This window comes from Pleurodeles waltl, chromosome 3_1, assembly GCF_031143425.1.
Source record: "Pleurodeles waltl isolate 20211129_DDA chromosome 3_1, aPleWal1.hap1.20221129, whole genome shotgun sequence".
Classification (NCBI taxonomy): domain Eukaryota; kingdom Metazoa; phylum Chordata; class Amphibia; order Caudata; family Salamandridae; genus Pleurodeles; species Pleurodeles waltl.
The window spans coordinates 1,999,728,892-1,999,753,553 of NC_090440.1; the positions used below are offsets into that span (position 1 = coordinate 1,999,728,892).

The following is a 24,662-nucleotide window of genomic DNA, read 5'->3' on the forward strand; positions in this document are numbered from 1 at the left end:
ATAGCACAATTTATACCAGGGATCCAAAATCAACTCGCAGACAATCTCTCTCGAGATCACCAACAGGTCCACGAATGGGAAATTCACCCCCAAATTCTGAACACCTATTTCAAACTCTGGGGAACACCTCAAATAGACTTGTTTGCGACGAAGGAGAACGCAAAATGCCAAAACTTCGTATCCAGATACCCACACAAACAGTCCCAAGGCAATGCCCTATGTATAAACTGGTCAGGGATATTTGCTTACGCTTTTCCTCCTCTCCCTCTCCTTCCTTACCTGGTAAACAAACTCAGTGAAAACAAACTCAAACTCATATTAATAGCACCAACTTGGGCAAGGCAACCCTGGTACACAACGCTGCTAGACCTATCAGTAGTACCCTACATCAAATTGCCCAACAGGCCAGATCTGTTGACACAACACAACCAAAAGATCAGACACCCAGATCCAGCATCGCTGAATCTAGCAATCTGGCTCCTGAAATCCTAGAATTCGGGCACTTACAACTTACCCAAGAATGTATGGAAGTCCTAAAGCAAGCCAGAAGGCCGTCCACCAGGCACTGCTATGCAAGTAAATGGAAGAGGTTTGTTTGCTACTGCCATATTAATCAAATACAACCATTACACACAACTCCAGAACATGTAGTGGGTTACTTGCTTCACTTACAAAAATCTAACCTGGCTTTCTCTTCCATTAAAATACACCTTGCAGCAATATCTGCATACCTGCAGACTACCTATTCAACTTCCCTATATAAGATACCAGTCATTAAAGCATTCATGGAGGGCCTTAGGAGAATTATACCACCAAGAACACCACCTGTTCCTTCATGGAACCTAAATGTTGTCCTAACTAGACTTATGGGTCCACCTTTTGAACCCATGCACTCCTGCGAAATACAGTTCCTAACCTGGAAGGTTGCATTTCTCATCGCCATTACTTCCCTAAGAAGAGTAAGCGAGATTCAGGCGTTTACAATACAAGAACCTTTTATACAACTACACAAGAATAAGGTCGTCCTAAGGACTAATCCTAAATTTTTGCCAAAGGTTATTTCACCGTTCCATCTAAATCAAACAGTGGAACTTCCAGTGTTCTTTCCACAACCAGATACCGTAGCTGAAAGGGCACTACATACATTAGATGTCAAAAGAGCATTAATGTATTACATTGACAGAACAAAGAACATCAGAAAGACTAAACAACTATTTATTGCATTTCAAAAACCTCATGCAGGAAACCCAATATCAAAACAAGGTATAGCCAGATGGATAGTTAAATGCATCCAAATCTGCTACCTTAAAGCTAAACGACAGCTGCCCATTACACCAAGGGCACACTCAACCAGAAAGAAAGGTGCTACCATGGCCTTTCTAGGAAACATCCCAATGCAAGAAATATGTAAGGCAGCCGCATGGTCTACACCTCACACATTCACCAAGCACTACTGTGTAGACGTGTTATCCGCACAACAAGCCACAGTAGGTCAAGCCGTATTAAGAACATTATTTCAAACTACTTCCACTCCTACAGGCTGAGCCACTGCTTTTGGGGAGATAACTGCTTACTAGTCTATGCAAAACATGCGTATCTACAGCGACAGATGCCATCGAACTGAAAATGTCACTTACCCAGTGTACATCTGTTCGTGGCATCAGTCGCTGTAGATTCGCATGTGCCCACCCGCCTCCCCGGGAGCCTGTAGCAGTTTGGAAGTTACCTTCAACTATTTGTATATGTATCATCTCAACCTTAAATAGGTACATACTTAGTCACTCCATTGCATGGGCACTATTACTACAATTCAACTCCTACCTCACCCTCTGCGGGGGAAAAACAATCGAAGATGGAGTCGACGCCCATGCGCAATGGAGACAAAAGGAGGAGTCACTCGGTCCCGTGACTCGAAAGACTTCTTCGAAGAAAAACAACTTGTAACACTCCGGCCCAACACCAGATGGCGAGCTATGCAAAACATGCGAATCTACATCGACTGATGCCACGAACAGATGTACACTGGGTAAGTGACATTTTCATTACCTGCGACAAAGATGCTTTAGGTTCTACGAATAAAGTAACAAATTATAATTTTTTATACATAAACATTGACCTGGAGTTACTCATTGAGTATGCGCCTTATTTCTTGACTGTGTACAGCAAATGCATAGCACTACCCTCGGGTAAGCCTAACTGCTCGAACATACTACCATAAAAGAGAGCATTAGTATTATATACTTTAGCCTCTGTAAAGCCTCTGGGGACCCAATGGACTTTGTGCACACTATACCTTACTTGGGTGTAGTATATACAGAGCCAGCTTCCTACACTTTTCAAAATGGGGATGGTGGTATCCATACCCACGACCCTCATGCTAGGAGGCTGAATCTCAGTGAATAGTGGCTGTATCATGGTTGCTGTCATTAGCATTTTACACTCAAATCAGCTGGACAGTGTGGTGGTCTGAAAGGACCCTCTGCAGCGGAATTCTCATTCTCTCTCGCAGCTTTGTGTTTCAGAGGCTCATTATGTTATTAACCTTTATTAAGCAGAACTCACTCCCATGGAATATTTTGGAGCTACAGGCTAAAACCCCCCCAAAAGCTGAGGGGCAGCAGCTACCTTTTAGAAAAGCCAGATCTTCGAGTTATTTTTATTTATTTTTTTAAACATGGGGAGATTTTGGCAAGACCGGATGTGAATATGCAACTTACTCAAGTGGTTTAGAGAGTGGTCGTGCTGACACTTTGGTAACATTTGAGACAGCAATAAACACAACTATATACCCAAAGGGTACTTCGACACTGGTGATGCTGGCAATATTTTCCTCAATTGAATAATGGTTGATGAGGCCCTGGACTATGAAAATGTCCACAAAACTGCTGAGGTCACATTAAACTACAATGAGGCTTATGTTGACCTTACTTCATCAACAGTGATGGATGTTGATTTTTATAGTTGGTGTTGCATACTACTACGTATAAAGGATTTATTTGATTTTGGTGACAAAAGCGAAGTCCATAAGTACACTTTCTTTGTCACTGATATTTGAAAATACCTTCTTGTATGAAAGTGTATTTTTTATACATCTGTTGTAGTTACTGTCTGAGGAAAATCTTGTCTCTAAGCGCTTTTCATGCTTTGGCTTTTTGGGTACCTTCTAAGATGGTTACCTTGCACTCAATTGTCCATTGTTGAGGCTTTTAAAGGAGTGTTCCTCGTGCCTGAGCTGGACTAATCTTTTTTGTGCCTCTTTGGTAGTGGATACTTCTGAAGGCAGTGAGTATTCCTTCGCTTGAAGGTGCTTCCTTTTAAACCTGTGTAAAGTAGTTTAAAATGTGTAGCAAATCTAACTTTCTTGCTTTTTTTTGTCTGGAAATAAGCATTAAATTCACTCATTGTGCAGATCACCTAAATGAAGTTGTCTTTTGCAGCAAGCCCCACAGTGTCTGAAGAGGGCTTTTTGTGTTTAAGCCATGGTACGATTAAAGCTTTGTAGTTGAGAAATTCAAATCACAAGAGTCAGACCATTTCAGAGCAGGTGTTGCCAAAGAGTTCGAAGTAGCCAGAAAAGCAAAAAAACTAACGTTTTCTGTGAAAATTAAAGGTGTAGAAATGAACTGAGCCCTATGGAGGCTACTTGCACAGAAGACATGCTGTAGAGATCTGAACCGTGTTGACCTCTGGGGAAAGTGGCGTGCAAATCACCTCTACCTCTTTGGCTTGATCTTGCGTTATATCCAGTAAGGTGGATAGGCTCCTAGGATGTTTTTAATCTTGTTTCTATGACTTCTTGATTTTCTGCACTGCTGGTGTATGTAAGCACAGGTTTGTACCTAGACTACTGGAAATGATGCAGACATATGAATACACAAGATACAAACTGCGGGGAACTGCTGCTGCACTTACATGTATATGACTTATTTCTTGTGTGTGTGTTCTTAAAGATGTTTAGTTTTCTCAGAGATATTTCTTTGAATTGATCTTGTGTATTAAAACTTGCTTAATGTCTTTTGATAACCTCTCCTTTTCAGGAACATTCCTAGCGTTGGAAGTGCTCTTGATCAGGAGTATGTTCAGACCTACACTCCTCAAACCCATACTCCCTTTGGAATGTCTAACAGTGCACCTCCCAGCAATGGGGGACCAGGCATTACTCCTTCTCCAGCAACCCCTCGCTTTTCTGCTCCTACACCTCGGACTCCAAGGACACCTCGCACCCCACGGGGAGCTGGTGGGCCAGCAAGTGCTCAGGGATCTGTGAAATATGAGAATTCAGATTTGTATTCTCCAGCGTCAACACCATCAACTTGCAGACCGCTCAATTCTGTAGAACCCGCAACTGTTCCCTCAATCCCTGAAGCTCACAGTCTATACGTTAACCTTATTCTTTCGGAATCTGTAATGAATCTATTCAAAGACTGCAATTTTGACAGTTGTTGCATCTGTGTCTGCAATATGAACATCAAGGGTGCAGACGTTGGTGTTTACATTCCAGATCCAACACAAGAAGTTCAGTACAGGTGCACGTGTGGCTTTAGTGCAGTAATGAATAGAAAATTTGGTAACAGTTCTGGCCTGTTCCTAGAGGACGAGTTGGAGATCATAGGACGAAATACAGATTTTGGAAAGGAAGCAGAGAAACGCTTTGATGCCCTTCGTGCAGCTGTAGTTGATCATGGCTGTGGAGGGTTAAAAGATCCCGCAAGACTTCCAGATGAGTTAATCTTGCTGCTACAGGACCAGTGCACTAATTTATTTTCTCCGTTTGGAGCAGCAGATCTTGAGCCCTTTCCCAAGGGCAGTACTGTGAATAGTCTTGTTCGTGTGGAGGAGAAGGATTGTAGTAATGACTGCTACCTTGCATTGGAACATGGTCGCCAGTTTATGGACAACATGTCTGGAGGCAAAGTTGATGAAGCACTTGTGAAAAGTACCTGCCTGCATCATTGGTCTAAAAGAAATGGTAAGTGTTTAATTTTGTTTGTAGTATTTGTCAATAATGCATAAGCCTTTCAGGCATTTCAGTGGTCCTCCATGTTGAAGTTAGACAAGTGTCTTTGTAGACTTTTCCAGTCATCCAAGTTAGGCTCTCCCTTTAATGATCTTGCTTCGATATTCCAAGTCCAATCAACATGTAATGCACAAATGTAGCTTTTTTAAGGTTGAAATGGAGACAAAAAGGCAAGGAAAACAATTTTAAAATTGTAAATACAAATTGTTTGTGCACATTTCATATAAATTCATTCTGTATGATATGCTTGAAAAATTACTAAAACATACAAAACTGTATTCTCAGACCACTTAAAAGCCAATACACTAATTGCAGTAAAATTATACAACTACATCACTATAGATAGTTCATCATCTCTCTTGATGTCTGTGTTCATATATATTTATGTAGTTTCAAAAAATGGTGATCTATTCTGGTTCTTAGATGGTAGGTTTTGTGCAGATCTGTCAAGCTAGGGCCAAGAACAAGTGAACGGTGAGTCGCTAAAGTATAATTTCCCATAGAAAGTGTTTGCTCTTCAATGCAGAAACAGTTGAATGGAAATTTCTCCAAGTTTGGTACAAAGTTAAAGTTTTACTCTGGTATTGTGCTTGTTTATTTGGTATAAATCCATTCAGTAGTTTTCACAAAAATTGTGTTTAACAGAGTCCTATCATCTGGCTGATAATTATATAATATTCTTGTGGCTATACAAGGATAATAAATATGGTCCAATAACATTTTAAATGGATCAGCTACTCTTAAACAAAAAAAACAAAAGAAAAAAAATCCCTACACATTTACTTCTGCAGTACAAAGATTGAATGTTGAAGTGACTGTACGCAGGGCTAAATGACTGACTATACACGGAAACAACTCTTGTTATATATGCAAGCCCTGGTCACTACGATTTTACCTTGCTACATTCAACCCTTTGGATCGAGGCTTTGGTTGATCGGCTTTTCAAAAAAAAAAAACTATCGAAAAATGCGGTGACTTGAACGTTATTTACAGGTGTGCAATGTAATTCCCTAATACATTATTTTAGATAAGTAAAATAAAGCACAAATTCACACATTTAATAGTGCCGTGCGAGTATCAGAACGTTCCTAACTTAAGAAAAAAACAGCTTAATGCCTCACAGATGCAGTCCTTGAGATAAACGTAGGAACATACTTTCAAAGCCTATTGTGATTTAATCTGTGCGGATATTTAATTCCTTTCTGGTTTTCTGGTTGTCTTAAGTTATTTATGGTATTGCACCAATAGCGTGGTATAAATGGGGTGGGGGCAAGACTTAATCACTTGTGAACCGTGAATCCTCTCCAAACTCAACAATGCAAATACAAGCTTTACCTATACTTTTTCAGTTTTTTTTCTTGGCTTTAACTTTCACCGTAATTATGACCCAACAAGCTCATGATACGCAACTTAATACAGATTGTTGCTTTTTGCTTACTGAACAAGCACTGAAACCTTCCCGACAGACAGTTTTACGATTACAAGGTAGATATTTAGTTGATTGAATGCCTTGTGTGCAGCCCCAATGGAAAAAACACAATACCCTGTGTTTGTATATAGTTCTTCAGCACAAACGTAACCGTTCCTGTTTCACTCTCAGCCAGCTCTTAGAGGTCCTCTGGTGACAGCAATCCAGTTACTATTGAGCTTCCTCTGTTGCCCCCATCTTGCATTGAGTATTTGCTGCACTGGGGCTCGTATATCCTTAGATCCTACTCATTACAGGCACATCTTGGAGCCAGTCTTTAACTTTGGTATGGGCCCGCACCCCCATTGCACAGTGACTCTTTGCATTGCCAGCTCTAGCAACAGCAGCCTGTCAGATCTATCTGGTGAGGTTTCTTACATACCCCAACATTGATAAAAGTGGAGTGAGTGTGAGCTGACATTTCGTGATTTCTGACATTCTTACCCACGCCCTGTCAGTAGTTGAGGACCATCTGGCATTGCCACGCTAGGTGTGGTCTGGAGCCATGCATCACTTTGAGCACGTTGTTGACCGAGGGCCTGTTCTATGGAGAATTTGTGGTGTATAGTACACCTTATGCAAGAATTTAAAGTGTATTAATCTGAGATTGTGGTTAGGTCATAGTATTTGTTCAGCAATATTCTCATTGCTCATCTGCGTTCAATGTTTGTATCACTTCCATTTTTGTATAAATTTGGACGGGTACACAGGAGCGTCCTCCTGCGTTTTGTATGCGCGGGACACAATTTTTTTTTTTTTAATTGTTTTTTTAAGGTTTTTCTAGTATATGTTACGGTGGAATGTTTGCAGTAGGGCTGGAAAATTGCCATTTACCCAGACATGCTTCACAGATTTTATAGTAACATGTCTCTTTTGCCCTTCCTGTTCCTGCACCAGCTTGGGTTAAGTGAATGTCTCTCACGAATAGATATCTCCATAAGTTTGAGGTGCAGTGTTTGCAGATGCCTGCATACTGCTTGGTCCCATTTTGGGAGGGATGCTGTGGTTGACAGTGAAGGGTATTATAGGTATGTGCATTAGAGCTATTTTCACGTGTTACTTGAATTTATGCCAAACTGAAACAGTACACTTGAGTGTATCGATCTCAGCTGCTGGGTGTGTGTATGCCATGCTAATGATTGTGTTTCAACTTATTTGGATGCAGGTTATCTTTTGTCGCATGTGGCTAGTATGGTGTTGGTGTCTGCCAGTAATGTATATATATATTGCACCTTGGCACACACAGGTAGTACAGTTCAAAGTCAGGCATTGCCATACCTCCCTTTCTATATGGTAGCATGAAGGTAATGCATGTATTCTTTGTATATTGTGCTGGTAGCCTGCCAGGTCCAGCTGTTTCTTCATTTGGTAAATTCTTAATGGCTTGATAAAAATTATTCTACAGTAATAGGCATATCTAAGTATTCTCTCCTGTTTCCAGCTATGTCTCCGCAAAGAGATGCTTGAGTGGTTTATCTACATAGTCTCTTTACCATGTCTCTGATCAGCTGGCTTCTATCCTTCCATTGTTGCTTTTAGGGAACAACTGATTTTCTTTTTAGCTTAGCATTTCATGAGTGCATGTGTTCTATAGCTCTTACTTTAGTGCTTCTGCCACCTCAAATACCGGCTCCGAGCTGTTGCCCCACATGTGCTGCAATCTCTCATGTGTTTCTTCCCCTCTCCAAACTCTCCTGTGCTGTTTCTGTCTAGTGCTTCCCCCCAGCACTCTGTTTCTTCCCAAAACTCATATCAACTATCTATGAAATTTCTGAATGAAATATCCAAGTATATTCAAACAGTAATAAATCATACAGCAGCATTGTTCCCTTTGGGAAGCTGCTTTCAATGGAAGTGGCCTAAGTGAATGAGTCTTGACCGACTTGAACAGCTGCTGTTAAGCTCCTGCCATGGCTTGAAACTGCTTTTGCTGCTGACCGATTTCCACTGCCTGTGTGCAGTAAGGAACTACTTCCCACAACTCCAGAGACATAAACTATCTGATTGCATGGCCCTGTTTTACACTAGCACGCACAACAGCTAAATATGTCACCAGATTGTAAAAACAGAAGCCAAAAATAGACTGGCACCTAACATTTGTATTACCTTCTCATAAACAACTTTTCAGCTTTACTAGTAGTAGTAGAATCTATATATTTTTTTTAAGCTTTATCAGTTTTATAATAAAAAAGAAGTATAAACAATACTTTTAAATCTGTGCAGTGATTAAGTTTTGAGGCACAGGCTTTAGAGAAGAAAGTGTAGAGTAACAGGAAAAGAAAGAAGAAAAGCAGCAAAAAATGTGGAAGAGGCTAACATCGAATTTCTGGTTAAAACAGCATGAGCAGCGACATAGTATAGGCTGTGACGTTTTAGTATAATGCACTTAAATACACATTCCACTAGTGATGTCGGTAGTTCGGGGAGGACATTGCGTGCACTTGTGTGTATGTGACATAGCCGGTAGCAACATGGTCTTCGTCCCATTGGCCTCTAAACTCCCTCAGCAGCATGTTATGTGGAGTGATTTACTATTAGAGGAATTGGGGATATATGCTTTGGGGGCGTCTTTGGCCTCCCGCTGTGCTATGTAGTCTGAGTTGGCCCCATATGTCATCAGGTCTAGAGGTGGGTGGTAGGGTTTTGGCATAGATTTCACTGCTAGTGTCGCAGTTTGCCATATTAGTCATGTTTGTACTGTCTGTGTCCGTTGGCTGCCCCAGTGGATGGCCAGTTCTATCTTGGCTAACAGGAGTGCTATGGCTGTGAATCTGCACATCTCCCTCACGTAACCCAAACAGTACGACAAGCGGGCCATGACTCAATGTGGAATTTTCCATGCGGGAGTAAACGTCCTTCAGTACTGTCCCACTGCATGACATGGTCATGTTAGGTGGGCGAAGTCAGCGTCAGCTGCATGGCACTATGGGCACCGTGACTTGGTGGGATCGTACTGCGCTAACTTGCTGGGGGTGGTATAAGCATGCCTAAGGAATCTGGGCAACCACCCGCAAGGGAGTGCCTAAATACCCCGAACATGGAGCTTGGTCACTCTGCAGGGTGAACAACTATTAGAGGGGGATCACTGATGTCTGTCACCTGTCCTGACCAACCAGATGCTCCCAGGGGGCCTCTGCACATACCTTGTTTCCAAGATGGCAGAATGAAGTGGCTACCTGGAGGAGCTCTGGGCACCACACCTGGGGTGGTGATGGACAGTGGAGTGCTCACGCCACTTCAATTTGTGTGCGTTTGAGTCCGAGCAGGGCAAGGCGGGTCCCCAGTAGTTTAGCAAGTACTTCATTGTCAAATATAATTGGAATATTGGTTGATATGAAGATCACTGTAATGGGTCTTTGTCTGGTTTCAGAAGTAGGACAGTCGCCGACTCCCGCAAAGTGGGAGGAAGGGAGCCTGTCTCAAGGGACTCGGCATAGAGTTCCAGGAGAGGGGGTGCATGGAGGTACTTGTACGTTTGTAAAACTCAGCTGTGATGCTGTCAACGCCAGGGGCCTTGGATCAGTCTAATAGTCTATAGCTTGTACAGTCTCCTTGGTGGCGAAAGGTTCATAGAGAAAGTCTCTGGCTTTGGAGTGCCAGACCATAGCAATCTACTCAAGGTAGCTTTTCACATCCATCTATGGCAGTATTGTGAGCGATATGCAGATTGGCATAATAGCCCTGGAGTTCTGCCTGGACAGCCACTGAACTCGTTTTGTGGGTACAATCGCCCTGATGCAGCTCTGGAATGCAGCCAGAGCTCCGTGGTGTGTACAGCAGGTGTGCCAGTGTGCAGCTCGGGCGATCACTCTCTCCATACTAACTAGGTAAGATGCAGGACCTCACACTCCAATAAGGAGTGGAACTCCTCAAGTAGTGCCGAACGATGTGTTGAATGAGGCTCTCGGGAACGTGGGTCGAGGGAGTTCTGAGTGTCTGAGATTGCCACCATGTTTCGATATGCAGACCCCTCTTACTATAGGCCTTAAAGGCCTCTCTAAGGGTTGCATGTGTGGACAAGAAGGCAGCATTGAGCTCGAAATTTGTCACAATAGCAGTCCTATGTTCCTCAAGGAATGCATCGTCTTAAGAGTGCACCATATGTAAACCGCCAACTGTGTTCAGGGCAGATGCCCAGTGGGAGCCCCACGGACAGCTGCACCAGGGAATGGTCAGAGCATACAGGGTAAGTGGACCGCAGACTCCAGCCAGGAGAGAGTTAAGAGGGACAAAAGCCAATACTTGATGCACGTCCAGGTATTGTGAGGAGCTGAGTAGAAAGTGGTAGCCCTGAGAGTCTGCATGAAGATGTTGCCAGGCATCCCAAAGGAAGTGTTGCATATTTCGCAAAGGACTCGCAGAGCTTGCAGTTTACTGCAGGGGGTTTGCACTAGGGAACCTAAATGTGGGTTCACTGCTATGTTAAAGTTTTCCCCTAGAATGATGTGATAGGCATCCGCCCAGCCCAGTAGGGAGAGCCCTTTTTGGAGAAAATTCAGGGTCATCGACATTAAGTAGCAATACACTCTGGCCTTCTAGGAACCCTGATACTGCCACATAGTGTCCCTCATCTGGAAATGTCACCAGGGGTAAAGGGAACTGACCTACTTATCAGGATGCATACTTCCAGTGAGTAGGTGCTGTAGTCAGAAAGATCTTTGGGGAGAAGTGCTTCTCCTGCAGGAAGGCAATCCTGACATTTCTCTGAAAGATATTGGTGTATTTGTTCACCCTTGCTTGGGTGAATTCCCCAGACGTTCCAAGAAATCAGGGCGATATCTAGGTGCCTGTAGCGTGAGTCACTTGTCATACCCTAAGGAGCCTAAGTGTGTAGTTAGCAAACTAGTGTAATGCATGCTGAACCAGTTGAAACGCAACATCTCTAGTACACCCCAACCCCCCTCCGTGCCCTAACCCAGTGAATCCCTTCCCTCACAAGAGTCAGGCAGACAATCAGAGCAATAACTTATAAACCACTCAAACAGGTGGTGTACACCGTGGGGGGGGTTGAGCAATGCTAAGCTGCAGGTCCCCAATGATGCATAACATGCGAGGGTCGATAAATGGATTAAGGCATGTTGTCAAATCTTGTTTACACAGTTGCCACCAGATAAAGGCAGGCCAGTCATGGAACAGCGATGGTGAAGCGCCTGGAGAACAGTGGGCCAATAAGTGTCAATCAGTCATGTGTGAAGAGTTCTGAGCTGCTAGTGGCATGCAGGTGCAGCGAGGAGGGCTCCGATGCTCCTTGGTGTGTTTCTGGCAGAACGCCTTGGTGTCAGTTGGGATTTCAAAGAAGTGGGCCCTCAACCTCTACTTTCAAATGTATGTGATATAGCATACCGTATTTTAGGCCAAACTTCCTTAGCATTTCCTTGACCTCTGTGAATTTATGGATCGCCTCCTAAACCACCAGGGTGAAGTCCAGAAAAAATGAGCTTTGCCCCCTGATAACATATCTGGCCCTGCTCCCGAGCCAGCCTTAGCACAGTGTCGCGGTCTCGGAAATTTGGCAACCGTGCAATTATCAGGCACAGGGGGGCTTCCAGGGGTAGGCCAAGGTCCAAGGGACCTTTGTGCTCTTCTGACCAAACGTGTGGGTGAACTGCTGGTGGTCATATAGCTCAGTCAGGAGGTGCTCCACAAAGAGGTCAATCCTGCCGTTACCTGTAAATTCAGGTATTTCCAAAATGTGAATGTTACTACAGGATCTCGCCTCTAGGTCTTTGTTTTTTTAATGACAACTGATTTGAGTTTATTACAATTTTTCTAATCGCTTGTGGGTCATGGTGGAGGAATCTTCTAGCGCAAATACGTGTACCTTGTGCCGTTCAGCTTTAGCGCTGTACCTGTCCAGGCAGTCCCTCATCTTATCTAACTTGCCAGCCAAGGCGTCAAATCAGGCAACAATGGCACAAACCTGGAGCGGAGTTCCACCATGATGGCATCTGTCCCAGCTAAATGTCTTGTGTGTTGTTGGCCGGGGGCTCCACCCTCTACTCAGACTAGGATACCAGTGGCATCAAACCTCACTCACCCTCTCAAACTGCAATTTTTTTCTGTTTTGGGACGCCCCTCCCCATGTTCATAGGTCCACACAATCACTGCGCTGCAGGTAGCTTGCTTGTAGTGCTGATCAGGCTGGGGGCGTTCGGGCAGTGTTCTGGTCTACCACACCACTGCACAGTCAACAGGCAGGCGGACCTAGAAGACGGAGGATCCGGCATTAGAGGTGCCACAGGTGAACCAGGGCATCCTGTCAAATGTGACCACAAGGGGCATACTAGTGCATTAGTCCAGAGTCAGCTGGAGGGTAAGCACCCGAGTTGCTAACTGTCCTCTCTTCTGGACCAGCACATTTCCTTCAGGAAGCAGGCCCCCTGGCACGAAGGATTCTTTAGCTGTCTGTGCAGCTTCATTTCACAGCACAGGAGGCTTAATCAATAAAAGTTCAGCTGAAGCATTTGAAGTCGTGAATATGCAATTTTAGCCATTCTGCATATTCTAGTTTCTGCAGGAGAACTGGTTAGGTGACTTTTTCCAGCTGGATTAAGACAGGTCTCCCTTACAGCTGTCCATCTGTACCTCTCCTCCCCCAAGTTCTAAAGATCAGGAATCACTTGTCAAGACTTCATAATGGCTAAGGGTTGAGCCAGGAAAGTGATTCCTGGACCTCCCAGGCATGGACATCTGTACTTCAATAGGGCTGTCACGTCACGATGACCACCGGTCTCAGCAACAGGGCAGGATCCTTCACCCAAATCAAAAGAACTTTCACATCTATGTGTGGAGTTGTACTGTTATATGTTCTGCTAGACCCTCTTCCATAAAATCCTGTTATGATGGATGATGGGAAAAATGTGTAAATTATTTGCATTGCTGACATCTTACATGCAAAGTTGTCAGGATCTTGTATGTTATGTCTTTAGCCCATCAAGGTCATTATAAATAGTGGTTAGACCTTTCTGCCTTTTCTACAACAAGCATCAAATTACCTGTTGCAATGAGATTTCTTATAGATTTTGATAGCGCGTCCAGTCCTTGTAAATTACTTATACTTGGACACTCCTGAGGTTGGTGAACCTTTTGACCGGGTTGAGTTCCCCTCATCCAAAGAATTTGTCGGATTCCTCAAATCAGTAACCAATAATCATTTGTAATCAATAACCTATACTCAATTAGTAATCGATCAACAAATTAGCTAAACAGAAATCAGTAATTAGACACACCATGACCTTTCAGTCATGAATAACCACACCTGTTTATTAAAATTTAATGAGTTTATTTCCCTATATTAACAAAGCTAACACAACGTAAGTAAGTCTCAAAATCAAATGATACACATATACGAACATTACTGGCTGTTCATAGCGACGGAAGAAACGCAACCCTCGTAAAACTAGAATAATCACACACTCTGATATAGCTATGCAAATCACTAATAACAGTAACTGAAATTGACTAATTGCATACATCAGTCAGCATAACAAGATTTCAATTCAGCATGGTGCATCAAATGAATACCTTAACTAACCTCTGATTAGCATTGGCATGTGAGGCTTCATGCAAAATGAATTTAACCAACATAAATTTAGAAAACTTCTAGCTTAGGCTCTGTCAAAATTAAGCAGTTGGTACCTAAGAAGGAAAATACAACGAATAATACATTTATCTTGTTATAATTACAAAATAGAATCAGCATTCAAGGTAAGTCTTCGTCCTTCAGGTACCAGTTTTATCAGCATGGGGCAGACTTCAAGGGGGCAAAGTTTAAGTCAAGTTTTCCTTGCAGCAGCAAGGAAAAAGGGGGGGGAAACGTTATTGTATGGGCAAGGCAAAGTAAAATTAAAGTTAGTCTCTAGGGTGAGAATTCTTTAAAGTCTCTCCCTCTGGGATAGAGAAAAAGCATCAAAGTGTCATCAAAATGGCTTCTCGAATCTGGCTTCAAAATGGCACCAAAGAAAATGGCTGGTTTCTCTTCGTCCGTGGGATTAAGTAAGAAAAGTTCCAAATTCTTCAGGTTCTTCCATTGGAGGGTCCATGGGGTGATTTCTCTTTAACCAATGAATAGTGTCTTTTCTTTTAATGCTCATCTACGCATAAGGTGTCCTTGGAGTTTTGGAACATAAGTAGCAACAAAGTTACCAATTAATTCTGCATCAGTGTCTTCATTGTCTGCACCTGCAGAAACTGACCTTGCTTCAAAGGGGATGAAAGTTGCCTAACACGCAACCTTGAGATAAGTGTATTCGTCATTCTACTGGAAAAATAAAGCTTTAAAGGTTCAAAACATGTCTTTGTTAATACAATTGAAAACTACGCAGTTAAAATTTAGACCAGGCGACTAGGCCAAAGCCTCTGCTAAATTTAATCTAAGCATATAACAGTTTTAACGAGACAATCATAGAATATAGCTGCAATTATGACATACTAGTACATTTTTTCGTTTTTCATGATTAATTTAAGCTTGTTTATACCAATGGCGACCTAATTCGTACATTTTCTACATACATTATTTTTCTTTGCTAAAATCACATAGTCTTATACGATTTTGGTGCATGATATATAAATGTTTGTTAGTCTTTCTTTTTCTGCTTCATCAATTTCATGTGTGTTCCCTCCCATCAAGTTTGTGGTTCCACATTAGAGCCTTAGCCTGGTCTTGACATTCCTTGTGTGCGGCTTTCAAGCTGATGAACAGCTGCTCACTTTATCCCCTGACCTTGAAGACTTTCTCATTGCGATTACATTAGTCCATCAAATGAGTGCTTTCAGTGTAACTGATGTACACCATCTTTTACCTAAACAAATTGGTGTTGTAGACTCAAACTGCCTCCTTACCAAAAATCACAACTTTCATCCACCTTGTGCAATCCATCAGTTGACCAGCGCTCTGTGATGCCTCTCACCTTCCCAAAGTGGGGAGACTATATAAATTGCATCCCTACACTGAGAGGAGAGAAGAAAAAAGGTCACTAATAAACCTTCCAGCTATCAATCTAAAACACTAAGATCGACTTCAAAAATATACGCCTTCCCATGTAATCCCACTACTTTGGGAGCAATGCCTTCATCCAGTTATCTTGCCACGCTTCATCTTTGGGCATGCCTCTACACTCCTTGTCTATGGTATGCAGTGGTGGAGCTTAGATGGTATCAATTTCTGGAGATGTAAAAAAGGAGATTATGTATTTGAGACTAACATTGTCAAGAGGACTTTATTGGGTTCCTGTGGCTTGACTATAAACGATGAAGCTGGATGATCTTTGGGGCCTTACGACCTAGCATCCCTGTGTTAACGTCAAGATGTTTCAGCCGATGCTGAAGTGCCCATAGAATCAGCGGCCTTCATCAGGACTATTTGTCTAATGCCTTAGCCAGTCAATCAAAAAGTCCTCAGTACAAAAATGTTAATTACACATAATACTAAAAGACTATTTTCTCGCACTTTGTGTTACTGTATTTTACACCTGTATGAGTATCATAATTGAAGATATGTTTTATTGTACAGAAGATGAATTCTTAATAACATATTGTATACATACTTATGAACCATTGATTAATAAAATGTATAACAAAATGTGATAAGATATTGCACCTATGACACAGCACACTGACCATGACACACATGGTGACAAACCAATTGATCTGTCCGAAAGTTCCCACTTAATTCTTACCCAATCAAAAAAAGTGGCGTTTTTAACCCAGGGTAGTAACAGGCCCATCACACACTCAAAGAAAAGAGAGAAACATATTCATTGTTAAGATTTCATACCTAAATTGTTTGATTCAAGTACTTAACACAAAGTGCTGGTTGTGATAAGACAGTGCCAATATATTCACAAGTATGGCTCAGCTGCTATTTTCCGTATGTCACTCCTCATATATGGTATTACGTTAATGATGAGCCCGTCAAAATAAAAAGGAGAATCTTTGCTAATTAAAAGTGGGTACGTATATTGATTGGCATTTTAATTGTTCTTCCCAGTCAAGCAGTGAAGTTGTTACAGGTTGTGCTGATCTACTGTTTTGATAATTTACTTTATGAATGTCAACATGTTGGTATATGGTATGCTTTGACTCTGGCTCTATTTGAAGAACCATGTTCCTTGCACATAACCAGAAAGGGTGTTTACAAGATAGGAAGATGAGGGAATGCCATTCTTTACTCACTTTGTCAAGGGTTTCACACCACCCCAATGACCTTCCTCTGCCCACAGACTGTCAGGTACGTCATCCCCATGTGTTTAAAAAGCGTCATGTCTGTCAACGTATCTTGACATAATTGCCTACATTGTGTCCTATTGACTAAGGGTGCTAACCTTACACAAACATGTCAATTCAGGGGTTCCTTAGTTTTCACACATATACCACAATGTTGTGTATAACGGGTACCTTCAAGCAAATATTAATTTCGATTGAATGATTGAGACAAATTTCCATATGTCTGTTACCCTTTTCTCGCTTTACTTATCATTTCCACTGATCTGTGCTTTTAGGAATTCTTTCTCCCAGAGATTAATGCAATCTGTAAACAAATGCCCCGATTGTCTTAGCTGTAATATTTTTATAGTATCTCCCATGCCCCGTCTTTTCAGTGTCATATTTTTGGGCATGGTTAATTGTTTAAGGGGAAACCCCAGTATTCCCATTCTTACTGTACTAGGTTCTCTGCAGTTTCTTAGGGTCAAGCTTCAGTTGATGTGATGGCAAATGATATAGATACAGAAGGATCTTATAAAAATTGAGGAAATTCCATGGATAGCATCATTAAATCCCTTCTTATGGCTCCCAGCACTGTTCTTGTTTTAGTAAAAAGTTCTTTATATTTTTGGAATTGTTGGCTTATCCAGTACTACCCATTTCTCATCCTTGATTGTAGGCTTCATTTGTAAAAAGCGGGTTGTCAGTTTTGTCATTGTTTTGTTTTACATATTACTTCAGTGTTCTGAAATCCTTACTTTCACTTTGCTGTTGGTCATCCCTACATGCAGTAGATTGCATGGACATATAACCAAATACATCAGATTGTCAGAGTTTCGTGTAGTATGCTAGTTCAGTATTCTTGGTGCCTCATTCGAAAATCAACAGATTTAGTGGTGTATGTTCAGTGGAGGGATTCCCTGTAGATTAGACCCTTGAGGTTCTTTTTTGTTGTGGTCTTGGATGAACTAGTATATTTGATATTGGCACTTTTCTTTAAGGAGAATATAGGTTTTTGTAATGATAGATTATTGGACGTCAATGTGCCACTGTCTACTGACAAAATAAATCTATTGATATACTATTGGTGACTGTGCATTAATAAGTCACACAAGTTTTTATTAATCTTGTTCTTTGTTTTACTGGCAGTCAATCCTGGTTGTTATTCTTTTCCTGTTCTTAAGCATTTCTTATGACAGACAGGGTAATCCCCAATCCCTAGGTTCATTGCTGTAGTTGGTAGCTGCAGTATCCAAATGATTCATGGAGTAACAGTTGCTTTGCAAGTGAAGGAATTGGCTAAATTAAAGATTAGGTCTACGTGCGCTGGACTGGTAACTCCTGTAAGATAGGCCGTTCTTGTCCAATTCTTTTTTTACCTACAGTTTTTTCTATTAAAAAACCTTCAATTTATTATTAGGTTTAGGAATGGTAAACAGCTAATGGACTTTCAATGTGAATCCCAGGAAACGTTTTTTATTATTCCATTGCATAAAGGTGGTGGCAGAGGTCATGTTCCCACTTCAACTGAGTAATACATCATAAATATATCTGTGGCAGTCTGTGTCTTTGTATGGGTTATTTTGAGAAAATTATACTTGTATTCAAATTGAAAAACATAGACAGACCAGACTAGTTGCTTTATGAATGTTTGGCAATCTATACAAATATGGAGTAATCGAGTAATTGGGTTCTCATTGCACAAGAAAGCGCTCTAGTTTCTTGATATCCAGTACTCCACTGCCTCATCTAGGACACCCCATCCCCCCAACCAATCCCATATTAGATCTCTAAGCAGGACATCAGCTCCCTGAACCGTGTAACAGGTACCCTGACCATGGAGATTTGTGAAAAAAATATAACAACCGAACGAGAATCACCATTTTGGAAACTGATAGGTGTTCGATAATGGGTAATTGCAGGGATCTCTAAAAGGCAACACAGGATTTAAAAGAGCGAATCACTTCACCCAGGTTACCCTCTCATATTTCATCTAGGGTATTTTAGATCGGAAGCCCCAAATATTTAAAGGTCATGAGCGACCATGTGAGCCCTGGCGGCAGAGTAGGCAGGTGGTGTGTTCCCAAACTACAGGAGAACACAGGTCTTCGTCCTGTTGACTTGACCCGAGAGTGCTCTGATTTCCTCCAGTCACTTAATGGAATCTGGAGATCCCATAGAGCCATTACACAGAAACAGAAGGTCATCTGCATAGAGCAAGATGTTATGCTCATGACCCTCTATCTTTATAACACTGCCTCCGCCTTCCTGACAAAATAACTCCACCAGAGATTTAAAGGCCAAGGTGACTGGCAGGGGAGACACTGGACAGTCCTGCTTTGTACCCCAGAATGTTTCATATGTGGCAGAAATCTTTGCCTTTCTAAACTCATGCTGTTGGTCTGGGGTAGAGAAGTGCTACTCATTTAATCCAGGGCTCCCCCATTCCCATCTTATGTATGGTTTTCAACAAGAAGTCCCACTGCCTTCTCCAGGTCTATTCACAATAGCATTGCTCCTGGGAGTGTCTACTATTGGGTGAAAAAGGACATGGTCTAATCGGCTGAGGGAGGTGCTGCAGTTTGGAATAAACGCAGTCTCATCCCTATGAGCCAGGGCGGCATGTATTGAAGTCTATGGGCTGGCGCTTTGCTCAGTGTCTTGAAGTCTGTTTAGCATGGACAGGAGGGCCGAAGGTGGATTGAGATGCTGCTGATAACTTAGTTTTGGGGAGGGACATCACACCAGCACTTGTGGAGTCAGACAGCTGATCCACACCTGGCGACTCTGCATAAATCAATTTCCAGCTTCGGGGTCAATGGACCTACAAATGTAGAGTAGAACTCTGCTGGGAGTCAGTCAGGACCTGGAGTCCTGCCATTTCCTTAATAACACGCCTTATCTTCTGTACTGTGACAGGGCGACCGTGAATGTAGAATGTTTTTCCTGTATAAGAAGGTAAATTAACTGTTTGTTGATCCTAAAAGTACTTCCTTTGTACACCCTGCCAAATGCCTCCCATCTTCAGTATGCTGTTGAGGCCCTGCCTGCTAAATACCTCAAATACCACCCTGGTGAGCTCACAAAGGGCAGTGGGCTAGCAGGCTTGTAAAGCAGCCCTAGAACATTATCTTGACCTCCCAGCACCCTTTCAGCTTGAAAAGCAGGATCACACCACCCTCCAGCCAGTAATTTCAGCACGAGAGTCTGTACTGCCCAGTAACTAAAGCACAGATTTGCCACACCTATCCCACCCTTGTAGGTCTACCGCAAAGGCCATGAGTGTGGGAGGGTATGATTTAACCTTAAAAAGCATCAAACTATGATGAGCAGTTCCTGGAACCAATCCTAGAGGATAATTAGTGGGAACGTTTGGTGCACATATGGGAGCGGCAGTAAAAACATATTTAAACATATTTAAACAGAGCTACCCTGCCCAAAATATGAAATGGCAGCTTAGATTATCTGTCAAAATAATTCTGTGTTTTGAGCATTAGCTGTCTCAAGTTAAGGATCAGGTAACACTGGGCTCCAGAGCAATATGATTTCTTAGGTACTAAATGCTGAGAAGACATTATTGCCAAGTCACATCTCTAATAGGGAGACCAGGAGAGACTTGAACCAGCTGCTCTGGACTCTAGAAGCCACCCCATAGAGATCAGCAATTGAATTGGGCGAGGTCCCATGAAGGAGGGTTTAGAAAGAAACAGAAAGATATAATCTGCTTTGCTGATAACCCTACCTTCCTTTGCCATGTCCCAATGAAACCCCCAGATATGGGCATTACACAGAACCCACTCCGTCCAGGCCTCTACTGACAAGGTGAATAAGAGTTGACAAAAAATAGTACTGCCTGGTGTCTCTGCAGCTTGGGAATGAGTGGAGCATGTCTCATTGACCTGGGCTTATGGGTGTGCGTATAGGACCCAGACATATCACATGAAGCTGAGGCTAAATCCCATCTTGAGCAAGACCTATTGAGGAAGGTCTGAACAAAGGAGTTGAATGCCTTTTCAAAATCTAGAAGTATCAGGGCACTGGACCTCTTCAGTTGATATAAGCACATAAGAGCCATGTGTACTATGTTGCATGCTACAATGTGATATGAAGCCTCATCGTTCCGCATGGATCAGGTTTGTTAGCACACACAGGAGCCTATTCCCTCTTGTCATGTAGAGGAAGCGGTAAAGGTCTGTAAAGGCAGATGCAGTATCACACTTCAGAGACCAGCCTTACAGTATCATTTTGTGAGATGGGGAACCATGCAGATGGCCAGGTCTTTTGTCGGCAGCTATATGAGAGGCCCTGTTGTGTTCAGGAAACCTCTCACGTGCTCAGTCTATTGCCCATCGCCCTCATGATACCAATCTCCAATATGGAGATATGACATTTCTTCTTCTCCATGGTCATCGAACAGGATCTAGCAATCCCTCGTATGGTAGCTTTCCCAGCAGCCCATAGTGTCCAACTCTGGCAGTATATTATTAAAGTCACCCGTATAATGATAACTCCCTGAGGTAATCCAAGCACAAGCATGCTAAGGGTCTCAAAGGTGCACTTGGCTATTCACGGGGAGAATGTAGACATTCAAGCTATAGTGATTTTCCTTAAGGGGTCCTTCAGCTACTACATACCTTCCTAGTAATTCTAGATTGATCCGGCATACAGCAAGGTGAAACGCTTTGTACAAAAGGATTGCCATCCCTCTGGGCCCTCTAGTGTGTTTGCATGGTAAATGTTATCATAGACATACTGAGTAAGGAAGGGGCAACTGGTGCCCATGGTCTTGGTCTCATATAGAATCAGAACAGATGGTGCACGGCGTTTCTCAGATCTGAGAACTGTCCTCCCTTTAGGCCATTGACTTTCCATGTCATGACTCTGAATGCATACATGTTAGTAAGGAATCTGAATCTTTAACCAGTCCATGGTTAACATTGCAGCTTCACCTCACGCCTGGAGGGCACTGGGGGTCAGTTTGTAGGGTGTGTAATAAATGTTAGACTGTCTGGAAAAATGGCGAACAGTCAAACCAACACATCCTCTAACTCTCCCTTATACCTACACTCAGAAGCATCTGTGGCCTTCCCCATAACTAAAAACACACAACTAGGTGTAAATCTTAACAAGACTCTCTTGTTAGAGTCCTGCATTATATTATACTGCAGGTCCACTAGAAGTATGCAGCAGAGGACTACATTTTGTAGCAGGGTTGACTAAATTATGCAGCAAGAGAAGGTAAATTATGTAGTGTAATGTGGCACATAGTTTAACTTCTTTATTTTGACACGCTAGCGCTGTGAGAAAGAGTTCACCGTAATACTAACATACAGCTTTAAGCAACAAAGATAACAAGTCAACCTTGGCGAAAGTCTTTCCATTGCTCCAGAACATGTATTGCCATGTCTTTATTAACTTTTGATTCGTTTGAGGTATTAGCAATTTTTGTGCGAAAACCTCTAGATTACGCAGCAGATGAGTTTGTGGCTAATAAGACAAATCCATAACTTTGCAACAAAAAAAGCTGTGACCAGCCATAGAATCACTTAATGTCAGTGGCCCTGTATGAAGGATACATTAGTGGTGGTATGAATTTAATCAATCATCCAGTGGTCACCACCAAAGGCTTTCCCACTTCCCCCTCGATCGTGGGGCTTGGACAGCCTTCTTTCGAATCTGTTCCCACATTCCAGCTCATGCCAGACTGATATTCAGAGAAGTCAAATATTCCTCTGGCTTTTCTTCGATGTCTGTGGTGCTTTTTGAACCAACAGGGACTGGCTACTCCCTCATCTGTATGCGCCTGAACCAGGTGGCCAGATAAGCTCCACAGCGGGACCCATCTACAATTTTGGGGATTTTGATCTGCCACCCAGTCCCAGACAGCCTCATGGTTCTCAGAAGATGGACCAGGATTCATGGATAACCTTGAGCTTTGCAGAATCAATAAGCATGTAGTGTAGTTTCATGGCCTTAAGGTTGTGCTCCATGGTGCAGTAGGACTTTGGTTGCTATGGAGCCAAGTGTGTATAATCTATACAAATCATATTCTGGCCCGATTGAAATGAGTGCTGCCTCAAATTCCATGCTCCCCTAATGATTGCATCCTGGTCTCTGTAATTTAATAGCTTGGCAATCATAGGGCTTAGAGGAGGGTTTGGAGGGGTGGTGTCTGTGCGTGTCAGTTATGGGTACTTTTAACTGTAATATATGCGGAGAGCTGATCTGAGGGCATCCAAGGTGTGATTCATGTTTAAGAAAAAAACAAGAAAAAAAAAAAAACTCTGGCATCAATCCCATAGTCCCTCTCTGAAAAGCCATATATAAAGGATAATGCTTCTTCAAGCTCTATTTTTGGTGTCTTCTACCTGGTCTGCCATGGTTTTGGATGTGGTTAAACGGCAGGAGACAGTGGAGTTGAGCTTGTGTCTTAGAGCTCAAAGGCTCCCACAGCTTCTGAAACTGCCGACCAGTGTGGGAGGTCCTGTTGAAGGAAAGTGACTTCAACCCTACCTCTCTAAATTTGGGTTTCCAGTGCCTAGCTGGAGGCCTGGATCGTTGGGAGAATGGCTCCAGTGTCACTGGCCTCTACGGGGCTGGCAGACTAGCTCCCCTTCCTGATGGTCCATGAGAGCTGGTTGCTTGGGCCATGAATTTGTCTTTTATTTTTTTCTTTTTTATTTTTTAAAGTTTACACCCAAGCTTTCACTCCCCATGGTCTGTATTTGGAGCCAGGTGCCACACAGGCCTCAGTGTGATCTAACAGTGGGGTGATGTGTCTATGGGCACAAATCACAGGTGAGACCTGGGACCTGTAGACTTGGGGTTAATACAATTGCATCTCAGTTTGAGAAGCAAGGAGGCTTCTGTGAGCCCAACCAGATACGTGAATGTAGGGCTGCGATCTCTTGGGAGTACAAGGGGTAGTCTTAGACCCAGGCAGAGCCCAGTCCTCTGCTCAGTGAGTGCAGGTAGAACATGTAGTCAGGTATCCCCCGTAGGTCTCTGGCAATGGGACTCTGGGGCCATCATCACCTCAGGGTGGGTGGGGAATAGGGGTTGAAGGGACCCTCAGTGCCCAATTCTCTAACCAGGGCTCACTCTGTGCTCCCCTTAGGGACTTGAGTCACCCTCCTTTCTCGGCCCTCTGCCACAGGCAGGCATCTGGTGGGGAGCAGGCTGCAGATTCCAGGGCTTCATCCGCACCACTCTTTAGCCATCTCAAGCACCCAGCCTCTCCCTTAGTCACAGTGCATGTCACAGCTGCTGTCAGGGCTGCACGCAGAGCCACATTCTGTGCAGTAAGCAGCTGCTTCAGAATCAAGAAATCCTCTGATAATGGCTGCTACCTTGTTGAAGTCATGCAAGGCTGCCTCAGTATTGCTATGGCTGTCACCATGCAATTGGTGTAAATATGATGACTATCCTAGCAGCCTCAGGGCAGGTAAAGGTGACCAAGGGGATAATTCAGCCACGCCAGCAACCAGGATTCCTAATGATCTTGCAATAGGTGAGCAGAGAACCTAGCTCAGGACCGCACCTTTTTGGCCTTCCAGGTCACACCCCAAAACATTAGTAGATTTACCCTCCCCATAAAGGACTGACATTTTCTGCCCAAAGACAGATCTTTGCTATTAGCGATGCTACTTTGCACCCAACCACCAAATGGTAGAATAATGCAGTGTGTGAAACTAGAACAGGTTCACACAGCAAAACCGTTGACGTATCTAAGTAACTAGTTTATTTCACTCTGCCTGAATTAAACTGCTTTGTGGGCTATCGGGGCTTGGCTTAACTAGGGGAGCCTCACAAGAATTGTACAATCAATTACCATTTATATGAAGTGTTCACCATCAAGCTAGATTTGGCCTTGTTTTATGGTCCTAATGGTGACTTGACTCTAGCAGAATAAGCACTTTGTATGTAGTTTCTAGGATTGCTGCTGTGCAGACTGCAAAGCCACCTCCAGCTCGG

At 42.9% G+C, this 24,662-nt stretch overlaps 1 protein-coding gene across 1 annotated transcript in view; it reads left to right on the top strand.

Moving 5' to 3' along the window:
* The window catches only part of MED13 (mediator complex subunit 13), an 865,231-nt gene that overhangs the window by 375,207 nt on the left and 465,362 nt on the right, over positions 1-24,662 (top strand). Inside the window, exon 16 of the mRNA XM_069226440.1 lies at positions 4,038-4,969. Within this exon, the coding sequence (XP_069082541.1) occupies positions 4,038-4,969 (932 nt within the window). The remainder of the gene's footprint in view (positions 1-4,037; positions 4,970-24,662) is intronic.